Source organism: Anas platyrhynchos, chromosome 1 (assembly GCF_047663525.1).
Source record: "Anas platyrhynchos isolate ZD024472 breed Pekin duck chromosome 1, IASCAAS_PekinDuck_T2T, whole genome shotgun sequence".
Taxonomy (NCBI): domain Eukaryota; kingdom Metazoa; phylum Chordata; class Aves; order Anseriformes; family Anatidae; genus Anas; species Anas platyrhynchos.
This window is the reverse complement of record NC_092587.1, coordinates 181,724,919-181,739,483: the sequence shown is the minus strand read 5'-3', so window position 1 is coordinate 181,739,483 and position 14,565 is coordinate 181,724,919. Positions and strand designations below refer to the sequence as shown.

The 14,565-nt window shown below is 38.2% G+C and overlaps 1 protein-coding gene across 9 annotated transcripts in view; it reads right to left on the bottom strand.

Annotated features, from left to right (window-relative positions):
• Positions 1–13,753, bottom strand: part of SUPT20H (SPT20 homolog, SAGA complex component) — a 35,713-nt gene extending 21,960 nt beyond the window's left edge. For 6 of the 9 annotated variants that reach the window (XM_027470581.3, XM_072032596.1, XM_027470575.3 and 3 more), the window contains exons 1-10: positions 13,612–13,753; positions 12,325–12,422; positions 11,014–11,049; positions 10,202–10,260; positions 10,039–10,105; positions 2,754–2,883; positions 1,971–2,074; positions 1,338–1,454; positions 1,153–1,206; positions 228–367 (exon numbers count right to left, since the gene is read on the bottom strand). In XM_027470581.3, coding sequence (XP_027326382.1) covers positions 228–367; positions 1,153–1,206; positions 1,338–1,454; positions 1,971–2,074; positions 2,754–2,883; positions 10,039–10,105; positions 10,202–10,260; positions 11,014–11,049; positions 12,325–12,327 — 710 coding nt within the window. In that variant the 5' untranslated portion in view covers positions 12,328–12,422; positions 13,612–13,753. The remainder of the gene's footprint in view (positions 1–227; positions 368–1,152; positions 1,207–1,337; positions 1,455–1,970; positions 2,075–2,753; positions 2,884–10,038; positions 10,106–10,201; positions 10,261–11,013; positions 11,050–12,324; positions 12,423–13,611) is intronic. The other 3 variants (XM_027470598.3, XM_027470615.3, XM_072032594.1) reach the window with 2 other exon arrangements.
• Between the last annotated feature and the right edge of the window lie 812 nt (positions 13,754–14,565).

Sequence of the window (14,565 nt, the reverse complement as noted above, 5' to 3'; positions counted from 1 at the left end):
CATAAACATTTTTGATATACAAAAATAAGCATATTGCAGTATCTATTACTAAGTGAAATACACTACAAAACTGAATATTTGAAAATAAGATAATCTGACTGTTCCCACTATTCCAAGTATTTAAGTAGACATTAAGCTGCGATTACACTTTTCTTTGAACCCCCCCCCCCCCAAAAAAAAAAAAAAAATCTTGAAGGACTCTCAACATGCTTCACACTGAAAAATACCTTTTCATGGGGCGAGTATTCATTTTCTGCTTGTTGTACAGGAGTCTGTTTGTAGTACAGGTCACTGCTATTGAAGGATCAAGACACAAAGGCTCTGCTGTAGCCAAAATAAGTTGGCTCTCAAGTAGAAGTTTGTCCTCCTGCATAATATACAATTATTATTAAATGTAAAAACATGAAGACTTTTACATTAATACACACCTATGCATAACAAGCACATTATCTTAAAGAAATTGAAGAAATTATTTGTCAATACTCAACAACAGAAAATAACGCTTAAATATCACTAACAGTTATGAGTTACAGGGCTTTGGTTAGGGGTTTCTAATAGGAAAAGAGAACCTACTGAAAGGTATTTTTTCTTTCTTCTTTTTTTTAATAACAGTAATGGTAATGACATTAATTTTCTCTTAGTAGTTTATCTTGATAGACTAGCAATAGTGCCATAAAGATTATCTGTCCGGAACTTTAGATTACAATTTGAAATGGATTTGAGCGAGATTGTGGCTCTGAAAGACAAACAAGTACACTGTCAGCACCATGCTCTTCAGCACTTAACTAACTCTAATTTTCCAATCCTAGTTAACAAAATTCTCTTTACTATAATAATATAATTAGGAAAGTTCCATTAAAGGAGCAACTGTGCCATTAGATTATACCTGCTGCTCTGGAGCTTTATATTGAAGACAAACGAAGTATGATAAACTAGTTACACTAACAACAACACTGTCATTCTGCGTTACCAAAAAATAATGTCTGATTCAATTAACAACTATTGTTTTCTGTGGCATCTTGGGGAAAGACACTATTGCATCACTAGCAGTTTGAATACATCTAGAATATCATCAATTTTGCTTATCAGAATTTATGAAATAAAGTATATTCACCACATTACTGTGAAGTTTTAAAATAACTGTTGACTCACCTGTGTCCATTTGTGGTTGTCACTTGTTATAGAATGCACATCACAAATTAAAGTCTGATGAGAAAGACATAATTGCAGTTAGCTTTCAACAAAGTAATAAGAGTTCTTAATATATGTTCAGTAATAGCTCTTATCAACTCTGGGAACTATTGTAACACTGAGAAATGACTTAGAACACTTCTCACCTGCATTGTAGGACGCAAAAGGATGTGCTTGCTTTGGTATGTTGGAGATTTCATGTTACCAGACTGCCTATAGTCACGGATTTCTGCTATGACACATCCACAATGAAAAATATTAACCTAGTTGAAAAAAAAGAACAACTTGTAAATATCCAAATATTTACTCATCTTCCTCAGCCTTGGCCTCCATATAGTTTGTTACATATTATACAGTATTTATTGATACTACGGATAAAACTACTAATTTTAACAAGATCATAGGTCTTTATAACATACCTAGACAGACCTAACATACAAGCTTCAAATGTTTTGTTTTCATATATCAGAAATGTAGTTTTAGGAAATCTCCATGCCAAATATTTCATGACAGAACAAATGACATTTTGCTAGAACACAGAATCCAAGCTGTCTGGCAGTCGAAACAAGAGCAACTCCTTCTATTCCTTTCTCCCCAGTATTTATGAATTACCTTTTTATAGTGATCAATCAAGTATTTATTTGAGGCATTAAATATTTTGGTTCCAAATGAGCAAGTGTTTCACGTTCTGTTGTTGGAATCACATATGTGAAGGATTCATAGTTCAAAGTCTATTTAGGTACAAAACAATTTATTTTTTAAAAACAAAACTTTCAAACCTGAGATTTTTCTAAAAGATCAACCAAAATTGGTGGTAGCTCCTCTGCATCCAAATATTCAAGCAGTTCGCCTTCCTCATAAGGCAGCCGTATGGTCTCAGAATCTGGATTTGAACAAAACAAAACACACTGCTTTTCATCTGCCTTTCAAGTTTTGACTATAACAGTGTGAAATCTAAAACGAGCTTGCCGCAGAACAAAGCAGGGCTGGTGGAAAATATCAAAATTGCTGCTTTTTTATTAATAATATCAATTTTTACATCCATTTCTGTTCCCAGAACACTTTTTTTTTTTTTTTTCCTTAGAAAGCAAAACTCCTTTATAGCTCAATGGAACAAATGCTTGCTCCCAAGTGAGACACTATATATTCTTAGTGCTTACTACAGTACCAGGTAGCATAAAGATGCAATCAAAGTGGAATGCAGATGCCTTTCGCTAGACTTAAATAATTTCTTTCACTCTTCCTTCCAGAAGGTACATGAAGTGAGAGATACTCAGATAAGGAACACAGGAAGAAGAGGGGACAGATACAAAGCTAACTGGAAATAAGAGAGGAAGGCTATCAAAAACATTCATACATATTGATTCATACTGCACTGCTAGAGATTGCTTACAAGCACCTCACAACTCTGTGCAGATGTGCAGGTCAAGTACAGGTGCTGTTTATTTTGTTTTAAACAAGGGTTTGTGTTATAAACAGTTAAACATTAGCAACAGCAACACATTCCAACTATTTATAGAGCACTCTGAATAGTTTTAAAAATTAAATAGCAAAAGTGTTACCTGAACCATTTTTTCCCCTGAGCATAAGTGAGTAACCCTCATTTCCCGGATAGAGGTTCACCACCAGACACGACAACGTCTCCTGCATAACCAGCTTCTCAAGTAAATTCACATTTCGCCTCAGCTTCTGCTTTAAAAGTAAACATTGCTCATGAACATAATACTATCAAGTAATTAGATGCATTAAAAACAGTTGCCAGAATATGAGAAATATTTATTTTAATATTGAAGTATGTATCAAAACAAGCCCATTTAAATTTAATTTAGCAGAATTCAATACAATATATAAATTATGTGTTATTGTACATACTTACTCACTTTTTTTTTTTTAGAATCACTCATTTCAATTCAAAAAACTTTAAGTCCACACAAAACAATTAGCAAGAATTGTCCTTGGCTAAGATTTGCAATGTTGCAAATCTATGGTGGAACATTATTTGGTATCATTATTATGTGCACATATTTATACATTATACACTGTTTGACAACAAGAAAGTATTTACTACTCTCAAATATTCCTAGCAAACAAATGTTCCATTTCCAGACTAAAATCTTACTGCCTTTTAGTGTTTAGAAGTCTGGAAACTACCACAAAGAAAAGCGTGATATCCTTGTCTCTAAATTGGATAGAGATAGATTTGATGGATGGACCACTCCATTCAACCGTGGTGGATAAGGAATTGGCTGGATGATTGCACTCAAAGTGTTGGGTTCAATGGCTCAACATCCAGCGATGAGGTGTGTTCCTCAGGGGGTCAGTATTGGGACTGCTGCTCTTTAATATCTTAGTGACATGGACAAGAAAACAGAGTGCACTCTCAGCAAGTTTGCCAACAAGCTGTGTGGTCAACATGCCAGAGGGAAAGGATGCCATCCAGAAGGACCTGGACAAGCTTGTGAGGTGGGCCTGTGCAAACCTCATGAGGTTCAACAAGGCTGAGTGCAAGTCAACTGTATCCTGGGCTGCATCAAAAGCAGTGTGGCCAGGAGGTCGAGGGAGGTGATTCTGCCCCTCTCCTCTGTTCTCAAGAGACCCCACCTGGAGCACTGCGCTCAGCGCTGGGGCCCCCAGCACAAGGACAGGGATCTGCTGGAGTGAGTCCAGAAGAAGGCCATGAGGATGATGAGGGCTGGAGCACCTCTGTTATGAAGACAGGCTGAGAGAGTTGAGGTTGTTCATCCTGGAAACGGGAAGGCTCTGAGGAGGCCTTAGAGCAGCCTTTCAGTATATAAAGGGGGCCTACAGGAAAGCTGGGAAGGGACTCTGTCACAGGTATAGTGACAAAACAAGGAGTAATGGCTTTAAACTAAAAGAGGGAAGATTTAGATTAGATATCAGACGCAGCCTGCTAGGTAAAACCTTCACCTAATACTCCTATTAGAACCCTATAAGACACCTACCCAGAAGGAGAGACTGTGTACGGCTTCAATTTTCAGAAAGATCACTGGGTACAGAATAGAGCTATTGTCTCTTCACTTACACCTAGCATGAAATATCCTGGCATACAGTAATTGTCCTTTGAAAACAAAGTCAACTCTCAACTCCTCTAATATCTTCATTCTTAACAACTGAGATACTGTCATCTTTTGATGGAAAAGTTTTGATTTCTGTGTTGGAAAGATCACTCATTTCATATTTATTTGTGCAATGGTATTAGGAGGGAAATAGAAAAGGACTTGTGAATTATGTAAGACTTGATTTAAAAAAAGATCAACAGGTTATGTAAGGCATGTTAAGAAAATTATTTATTGTAGAAATTATTTTTAAAAATTAAAAAGCAAATAAAAATAAATCCATTGGATCTCATTGGGACAGAATTAAAACAGCCTCTAGAAGTTATTAATAATACTGTTAATATTTCTAATTCAACTTTATTTTCATGAGCTTAATAAATTTCTAGGAAACAATTTACCTTTTTCCTCAGAAATTTGTTCACACGTACAAGAAATAGCAAAAAGTTATTTTTACAGGAGGCCTCTGCTCCTTACACATCAGATAAGTAACATATGTAATGTAGTTCGATTGTAAAAGTTATTACATTGATTAATCACACTACTCAGTGAACAACATGTTAGTTCTTTTTATTTTTATTGTTCAGGAGTAATTAGCCAACTACAGCTTGGCAGGTTTTTTCTTGCCTATTTTGGGGGGGGGGGAGGTTGAGAAGGATGGCAGAAGACAGGAAAAAGAGGAAGAGGACAATCAAACAGACCTGAACAGACCTGACAACATTTTTGGCACTACATTCATACGAACTAAATTTCTTAAGATGGATGCCAGGTGCCAAGCACATTTTAAAATAATAACGCCACTCCAAGACATTGGAGTAAATTGGTGTTTTTGGTTTACAAAAAGTGGCATACCAAAAATAATTAACAGGTAAAATTACCTTGCACTAAGCATGAAGATGACTATAGCCACAGGAGGACCTTCCTCCTTTGAGCTGGCTATTGGAGGTAGTAGCTCCAAGCTGGTATTAAGCTCAGATCTTGTCTGGGACCATTTTAAAGATCAAGAAGTAGATTGAGGCTCATTAGATTTCTCAAACGTTCACCATGGTATATTGGAAGGATTCAGACACAGAGGCACAAGGCAGTTATACTACCTCGGTTGCATCAGCTAATAAACTAACAATCCTAACCTTCTCTGAATCTGCAGAAAAGTGGTACTCCCCTCCGTGAACACACACTGCAGTGACTGTGATGGGTGGGAAGCAACACAGAGAAAGCATAGGTGCTGTCTTCCTCTTCCAGTGACTTATGAAGACTGCCACTGAATAAATACTGAGTGACTACTTTCTAACTAGACAGGCAGTGTTTTTATGCTTTGTTTGCTATTACTCAATCCATGGCTATGTTTGTATCTTAGCTTTAATATCTTATCCTCTGACAGTGCACAAAATTCTGATTTTATCTTTATCATGACAGCTTTAATTGTCCTTCACTATAACATCTTAAGTCAATTTTTCACTTTATGATTTTTACATCTTCTGATCAATTCTTCAAACTGATCATCTCCATAAATAAACTCTTGTAGCTATTTACCATCTTTGTGAAATGCAAGTCTAAGAAAACCCAATAACCCCACCACCGAAGGCTCTTCCCTTGACTTCAGACATATTTCATTAACCCTAGCATCACTTTACAAATGCACAGAACATGCAATAGCAGACTGGACACCATCCAATATTTTCTGGAGGGCTTGACAAGTGAATAACTTGTCTATTAACAAGAATTTCTCTGTGCTCACCATCATAGTCTTCTATAAACTCATGAGTATACATTTTCTCTGATTTTTCAGTAGAGAAAAACAGAATTCAAGCTTTTTCATGACATGTTATGTTTACTGCAGAGAGTCATTGGTTTAGGGTAAGTTTGCTGAACAGCCATCATAACTTTTTCAAAATCTTAGATGGTTATATCTAAGTATCTGGTTGGTGAATATATGGGGGTGTTCAAGGAAAGGTTGAACATGGTGCTTAGGGACATGGTTTAGTGGGTGACATTAGTGGTAGGGGGATGGTTGGACCAAGTGATCTTGGAGGTCTTTTCCAGCCTTAATTCTATGACTCTTCTATAATTGTCAAAATACGGTCTTATTCTGTTCCTTTCATCTGTAGCATTGAGGAAAAAAACAGTAGACAGACTCACATTTTTGATATTTTAAGTGAGTATTTTCAGGGAGCAGATGTCTTTTTTTTTCTTCTGTTTTAAGGAAGAGTTTTGAGAGGTCAAGATTTGTTAGAAGTGAAATCACAAATCTTATATTCAAATTATTTCAGAATACTTCCCTTAGGGTAAATATTTAGGAAGTAGTTTTCACATACGCTTCTTCTCATGTCATAGATGTTCTTTTCTCAGGTACTGAGAGAGGCAGTGGTGGTAGGTATGGATTGAAATGCTCATTCCACAGTTATGCAGTTCTGATGGCTTTATATGACATCTACCATGTTCAAAGTGCTTAGAGTAATCCATGTACTGAAATCTGTAATTATTCTTTGAGGGGAAAAAGAGTAATCATAAGATGCACAACCCTGGTGACATTACTTACAGACTTCCTAAGGTATGGCAGCAGGGCAGCTAACTAAAAGTCAGTCTCATTGCAGGAATTACCAGGGGAAATTACATGGCCACTGTTATACACAAAGGAAGATTAAATATGATTGTTTGCATGAGACAAGGTTCTGATCTAAGAGCAACAAGGGTTACTTAGTACTTTTGTTCTCTCACATGAATATGCAACTATATATTTTAATCAGAGATAACTAAGCATTTAAAAAATTAAGTATAATTTTATTATAAACTAAAGATTATCACAATTTTTTAAGCAATTCTTTAAAATTTAAAATTTCACATTAGTAAAGCGCAAGTGATTCTTTCACATCTAAGAACATATGACTATTTTTGCTTGAAATTGCAATTTCTTTCCTACTCTTCGCACAGTTTGTTCAACCGAGTCAAAGAGATCACAATTTTATTTTCTCTCAACTTCAACAGAAGACTTGAATATTAACTGTGTGAACGGTGACAAGCATTGTTCGTTCAGAAAACTGAAAGAGCAAAGCAGAGTTTGGTATATATTGACTAAAAAATCCAACCCTACAATTCAGAAGATGCCTCCTTTTATGGAAGCATTGTTAACTGGTTACAAAACACAAGGAATATACTGAAGCCTAAGGATGTTTGTGACCTCATTGAATCTAAATTGGATTCTTAGAGACTGCAACTACTAGCTAAGTACACAGATTAGTATTAATGTAGCTATTAAAGGACAAAGTCCACACAGTCTCCACAGTGGAGGCAAGAAAAGATTTCAGTTTCATAAGTAACACCTAAGATAAGCTTTTACAGATCAAACTTGAGGAATGCTGTGATCTAAAAAGGCTGTTGCACCCTAATGAGGTTTGGTTTTCTTCAGAGTAGATTATTATCTCCAGCTGTTTTGTAACCTCACACATGCTAGTTATATATATGAAGATAACATTTTACACAATTCCCCAAATACATCCAACCGTGTGCATCATTCATTATCGTTAGAGACTAATCAAGGAAAAAAACAACACCAAAACAAAGAAAATCCCTCATCATTATCTGGCACCATTTGTTTTATTCACGTATCATTGTTATTTAATCCCCACATCTGCCAGTGTGGGGAGCAGTGCCTAGGAGCACTTTTATAGCAAAGCAGATGTGCGATTTGCTATTTTTGTACTAGTCCAACATGGAAATCAAATGACTTAATTCCAGTGATTTTCATTAACAGTGTGAAACTTTCATTACTTTGAGGTATTTTGGTGCTTGCCCACTAATGTTGCCTTCTAACACGTCTACATAGTAGCAACTACCTAGCCTAAATCCTTCAAGCTCACAGCCCAAGTCTGTTATTATTGTTAAAATGTTATTGTTTCAACATTTAGGTACCACAGTACTGCACAGGAATCTAAAGGACATAAACTGCTCTAGAGAATCACTTCAACATAACTACTACTCTCACTAGCATGCATGTGAACAAATGGGCAGACTGCACTAATAGGGGATGAGTAATGCATTAGTCCTTTGCGAATGAGTGTGGAAAATTTGGTGTTCCCTCTGCACACCAAAAGCAGACAAGAATATAAATGAACAAATAAACTGCAGGCTAGGAAACATGAACATGGGAGAAACGTCGTATTACAAGAGCTAAGATACAACTGAAAAATAATACTAAATATGAATGAAAAGATTGCTTTTGAATGGGCAACATACTTAGAATTCCTATAATCAAAATGATGCAGTAGCAAACAGAAGATTTGACAGTTCTGTACATAAAAACCTGTAAGGTTGTTGGCCAAACTCTAGACAGAACAGTATTTCCTCGTTATTGTAAACTGAGATGAATGTGCAGTCATGGATCAGGTTTCACAATAGCATTGTCTTCTAAACTTAAAACTACAATATTTAAGCTTCCTATTTTCAGTAATTAGGATCCACAGCATATGACCTAGATACATTAACTATCCACATCTGGTGAATAAGAGGTCTAAATAGAAACTTTTGCTATCATAAGCTTCCAATACATCATTAAATAAGCCACTAAATAAAGATTAAGTTTTAATTCAGATCTCTATCAGCAATAATCCACTTCATCTACTGTGGTACTAAAATTTCCTCACTACTTTAATTTTATTAGAGTTGGGTAAGTTTGCTGAGCACCTTCTGATTTAGCAACAGCAATAGTATTAAAACCCTACTTTTCTCCAGATTCCAGTCTAGCAAGCCCAATCTTCTCCCTGCTGCTCAAATATCTTGTTACTTATTTGCTGTTGATGAATCTTTTCACCTCTGTATTTTGCTTAACATCTTACTCACATGTGTGATACTAATCAGTATCATACCCTAAACAAAACTAACTACATCAGAAGCATTAAAAGAATTGCAGCTGCTCAGTAATTGTAACGTTTCATGCCCACTTCTCTTCCTATAGCTTTTTACTTCACCATGGGAAGCAGCAACACAACAGAATCCACAGTTGATTCTTCTCATTCTATTTGATATTCACAATTCAGCAAAGTAGCTCACAGATCTTACACCTTCCATTTACTGTAGCTAAGCACGTCCAAGCTTCCTTGGTTAAGATTTCACAAACATTTTACCAGTTCACTGGTAATCCCAGGAAACAAACAAACAAAGACATCTGGATTTACAACAGAGCACAGATTCAGAAAAAATTGCACATTTTTTCCACAGCAGTCATGCTAATTAAGTGATTCAGAAACAGTGATACTGACAACAATGCTTGACATTTGCTCACAACTATGTCAGTGATGCAGGACTGAAACAGAATGAACAGGTCACTCAAGCCAGACTAGATCTTACTATTCACATATTACCCAATTACTTTAATAGCACTATCTGTTGCCTAATAAACTTCTTACATCTCTCCATTCTAGACTGTTCATTTGAAATTCTATTTTACATATAACAAAAAGCAACTTCACTAAAATTGTCACAACTCTATGCCAGCATTCTACTTTATTACCTTTAGGAACAGAATTAGGTTTATCAGATAGTCACCAGCCATCCCAGCACCATGTTCTTATTTCAAACTGAATTACAATGCTGTAAAATAGTCAGTTTAGTCCACAAAAGTCATTAATTGTTGTTACCCAAGTCTTAGCCTTCAGTAACTACTACAGCCACCAGTGTTTCTTTTTTTTTTTTCAATAAAGGAATTAAGTGAAATATGTCTTTTCTGAACTTGCCCATTTAGACAACAATTAAAAGCTGCTCAGCAATTTCCACTTACCTTTATCTCAGGCTCTTTTTCACATTCTTCTATATACAAATCATAGAGTTTTTGAAATACAGATTTTCTGAAATTAAAAAAAAAAAAAAAAAGGAAGCTTAAAATGTAACCAAAATCAAACCAAAGAAAAACTACTTAAACTAAATACCAAAACTCTTACTACCTTCCACTGGATAAATATTTTCTTTTGGGAGGTCTCTGACGGGCACTTTCGATGATATACTAGAAAAGAAAAAAACAGAGAAAAAAAAAAGAAAGAACTATAGCATTAGTTGCATGCAAAATCTTGATTTTACATTCACATTTTGTAATTAGAGTAGCTAATATTTGCTTAAGTTAACATTCTAACATACTGAAGCTAACTTGCTCAGATACAATCTATTTCATGTGTAATGGCTCAACACATCAAGTATTCCCCAATATAATCAGATGAGGGAATTTTTATTTTTATCCTTGTCTTTTGCACTTATGCTGGGTTTCTCTATTTTATAGACCTGCATATTATAAATATAATTTTAATTAAAATATACTAACAGTGTTCAAGGCAGCCATTACATCAAATGTCATCATGAAAAGTAAAGGCACTTGCCTTTTCATACCAACTAGGCAACTTTTAAAAAACACAAACAGGATTTTACCATGTAGTTCTGCCAGCTGTCTTTGAATTTACAGCAATCAATACTGCACAACTCTGCTTATTTCACAGCATACAGATTTGTTCGTTTCAAAAGGGAAAGATCTAAGTGCTGCAAGGTTTGTCATCATTGTACCTGACAACATTCTCAGTTCAATGGGTAACAGACAATGACCTGGTCTAGTAATTTTAGTGAGAATTTAGCAAAACCAGTGTTACATGTCTTTATTTATATACATACACATATTTACATAAACACACCCTCCTGCTTTTCACAGCTACATCATGTTCCTTAAATGTGAGCCCAACATATTATATGCAAACAAGTAACTATTCCTTACCTCTGCACGATCCAATGCCAGTTCTAAAGCTTGTTGCTGCAAGAATTATAAACAGGCTTTTTTTAGAAAGTACGTTAGCTGAACAATCTCGTGCATAAAAGCCATCACAAAAACCTCTATTACTACTGATATGAATTAATAGAAGATGGGCTCAAGCATTCTTTCACAGATTCTAAACCTGGCAGCTGAAACATCGTGTAACTACATTAGCAGTAATTAATCCCACTACCATGCATCTACATTCGTGAAGTTTTGGCTACGTTATAACGTGTTAGAACAATGAAGGGCAGCTAGAATTAAAAGTGGGAATAGAAATTATGCCTAATAAAGGTAATGATTAATATTAATCCAAATAATTACAGACAAAAAATAGAAAATCTGTTCTCCTTTAAGCTGGCTGCTAAATCCACAAAGGTTAGACCAAAGTTTTCCCAAACTGCAGCTCAGGAAGAAAACACTTAATGCATAGGCACGGATGCCAAAGATCAGGCATTTTTCTACAAGACAGAAATGAAGATCTTACATTCACAACATTGCAATTTAGGAAGAGTTTCTTATGATATACTGTTTCTCAACCATCTAACAGTCTCCACTCCAAGATATCCACTAAGAGAAGCTAAGAAATATGCCTAAACCTAACACACCACCATCCTGGCAAAAGCTTCCCTATATCCCATGGCATAGTATACTCAATAACATTTATTTTAACGGATTTAACTCCTTTGTGGTATCTTTGAAAAAATACTTACTCAGGCTTTTTTTTTTTTTTTTATTTACCTACAGTATCTCTAACAGAAATTTTCTTCCCTGTCCTTGGAAAAAAGATCACTTAATGATGTGCTATTATTCATTGCAACCTATTACCACAGGGCATTTTAAAGTGGCATTTTCATTTGAACACCTAAACAAACACATTTTCTATGTAAGCCCATTGGATAACTGAGTGACTTCAGGCATTCTATTCACTGACTGCTTAACACCAGGTATTTGTGAATAGAAGTATATTAAAAAAAATAGCGTGGAAGAAGGACATGCAGTTTGTACCCTGCTGTCTAACACCATACATGACTGAAAACACATCACTTTATGTGATGATTCCTGTGATGCAATGGACAACGAGTAAGTATTTAGGAGAAGTATTCACAAGCTATGAAGGAAAACATCATTAAAAATATGACAAAACTCTGAAGTGATAAGCAAAATCAGATTTTTGAGAAAAAACAAACATTGATGGCTTTCTCCTCATCAGCCAGACAGGCAACAGGCTACAGTGAAACAATCTGAAAATAAGTTCTCTGAATCATAACTTACCATTGTAGTTGAAGCCAGGTGACCCAGTGGCAAAAGAAGTACTTAAGAAGTTTGGTACAGTTGGTGAAGAATCATATTTTATGGTCACACCTGGGGTACTGAAAGATCAAGGAGAAAAAAATATCAGTATAGAACATGTCATTTTATTCAAACACATCTTAAATGGTTCATTGTACTTAAATCTCATCTGTACAGCATCTTCTCCTCCAAAAGCATGAAAATTATGTTCAGTGTAAGCGCAGAGGTTCCTATTCTAATGGCTGCTCCTAATATGTACAATCATTTTATGCTAGTTATACTGAAGTAATAGTAACTAATTGAAATTCCATAGCCAAGAACACTGTTGTAGCAGTCTACCTAGACACCCCTAACATCAACTCCAGAGATGCTAGGCTCTTTAATGACAACTGGCCAGAATATTCAGCATACCCTATTAGTTTTTTGTTTTGCTTTTATGAAGGTATTATTCCACAGACAACACCTCCACCTGCAGTGCCTCCTAGCACTGTTTTGAGATGTTATTTTAATACTGACTCACACTAGGCTGTCAATTAAAAAACAAATCAAATTTGCGGAGCACCAGTGTGTCCCTTAGATGCCTCTGCCCTCAGACACTGTCCCTATACCATTTCACTTTAAAGCATGAAGAAAAAAAACAGGTCACAAACTCTGATTTTTAAACCTTGCCTTTAGCAGCATTGTCAGTGAAGAGATGGGGAAAATTGAAGTCAATTTTACTTTGAAATTTGAACATTACAGTGCCTCGGTATACGTGAAATGTTTATGAAACGTTTACTTAAGATATCCCACCAGGCATCATGTCAAGTTGGGGAAATTCTTTCTGTTGCACCTGCGCTCCACATCAGCCTTGGGTTGGACGGATCCCTTCAGGTGCCACCACCTGCCCCCTCCCACCTCCCCGAGCTCCTCCACCACGGTACCGACTCCTCCAGACAACACCGGCCGAATGATTCAGAGCTGGGCACGGCTGGGACCTACTGGCGGCCGCCTCCCCCCATCCCCGCTGCTTTCCGAGCAGCCTCCCGCCCCCCCACCCCGCCTCACGGTGAGCCCAGCCCCCAGGCCAGCGGCCCTGCCCGTGAGGGCCCAGAGCGGCCGGGCAGGAGCCGGGCCCAGCACCGAGCGGGGCCGGGCCTCGCCTCCCGCGGCCCTACACGGCGGGGGCCGCCCCCGCCCGCCCTCCCGGCCGGCCTCTGCCCCCCGCCGCCCCCCCGCGGTCCCGGTGCCCGGTGCCGGTGCGGGGCCGGTTGGCGGCGGGCCCGTTACCTGCCGGCCGGCCTGCCCCGGGGCCTGCCCGCCGCGCTGCGGCCCCCGCCGCCCGCTCATCCGCCCCCGCCTCAGCCCCCCGCGGCGCCCCCGGCCGCTTCCGCCCCGCCGCTTCCGGGTCGGCGCCGGAAGGGGAGGGAGCGGTCGCCGTGGAGACGAGAGGGAGGGGGGAGGGAGAGGGCGGGAAGAGACTCGCGGCGTCGCCATGGAGACGGGGGCGGGGCATGGGGAAGCCCCGCCCCTCCGCGGGGGGAAGGTGGTGCCCGGCCTGACCCTCCCCTGTCCCAGCTCCATGCCGGTCCCTCGGGTCCTGTCGCTGTCCCCAGAGAGCAGAGCTCAGCGCCTGCCCCTCCGCTCCCCTCGTGAGGGAGCTGCAGGCCGCCATGAGGCCTCCCCTCAGCCTGCTCTGCTCGGGCTGAGCAAACCCAGGGACCGCAGCTACTCAAAGCTGTCTGCGGGGCTTCTCTGCGAGTCAGCAGCTCTTCCTAATTTAGTGTCATCTGCAAACCTACTTAGTATGCATTCAAGTCCTGCATCCAAGTCATTTTTGAAAACATTAAAGAGAACTGGTCCTAAAATGGAGCCCAGGCAGTAACATGCCTGAAAACCTCTGCAGGCCAAAGGTTTGCTGTTATAAAGATCAGAACAGATTTCCTTATGTCCGAGCAGCCCCCCTACTACCAAAACCTTGCCATGTAAACTCAATACATTCCTTCTCTTGCCTCTGTGAAAAGAATACTTAAGAATTATCAATAAAATATACTCATTTCACAATCAACAAAATCTGTACAAAGTTCATTTGCATCAAAGAAAGAGAGAAAGAAAAATAAAAAGAAAGAAAGAGAAAAAGAAGGAAAGAAAGAAAGAACGAAAGAAAGAACGAAAGAGCGAAGGAAAGAACGAAAGAAAGAAAGAGAAAGAAAGAGAAAGAGAAAGAGAGAAGGAAAGAAGGAA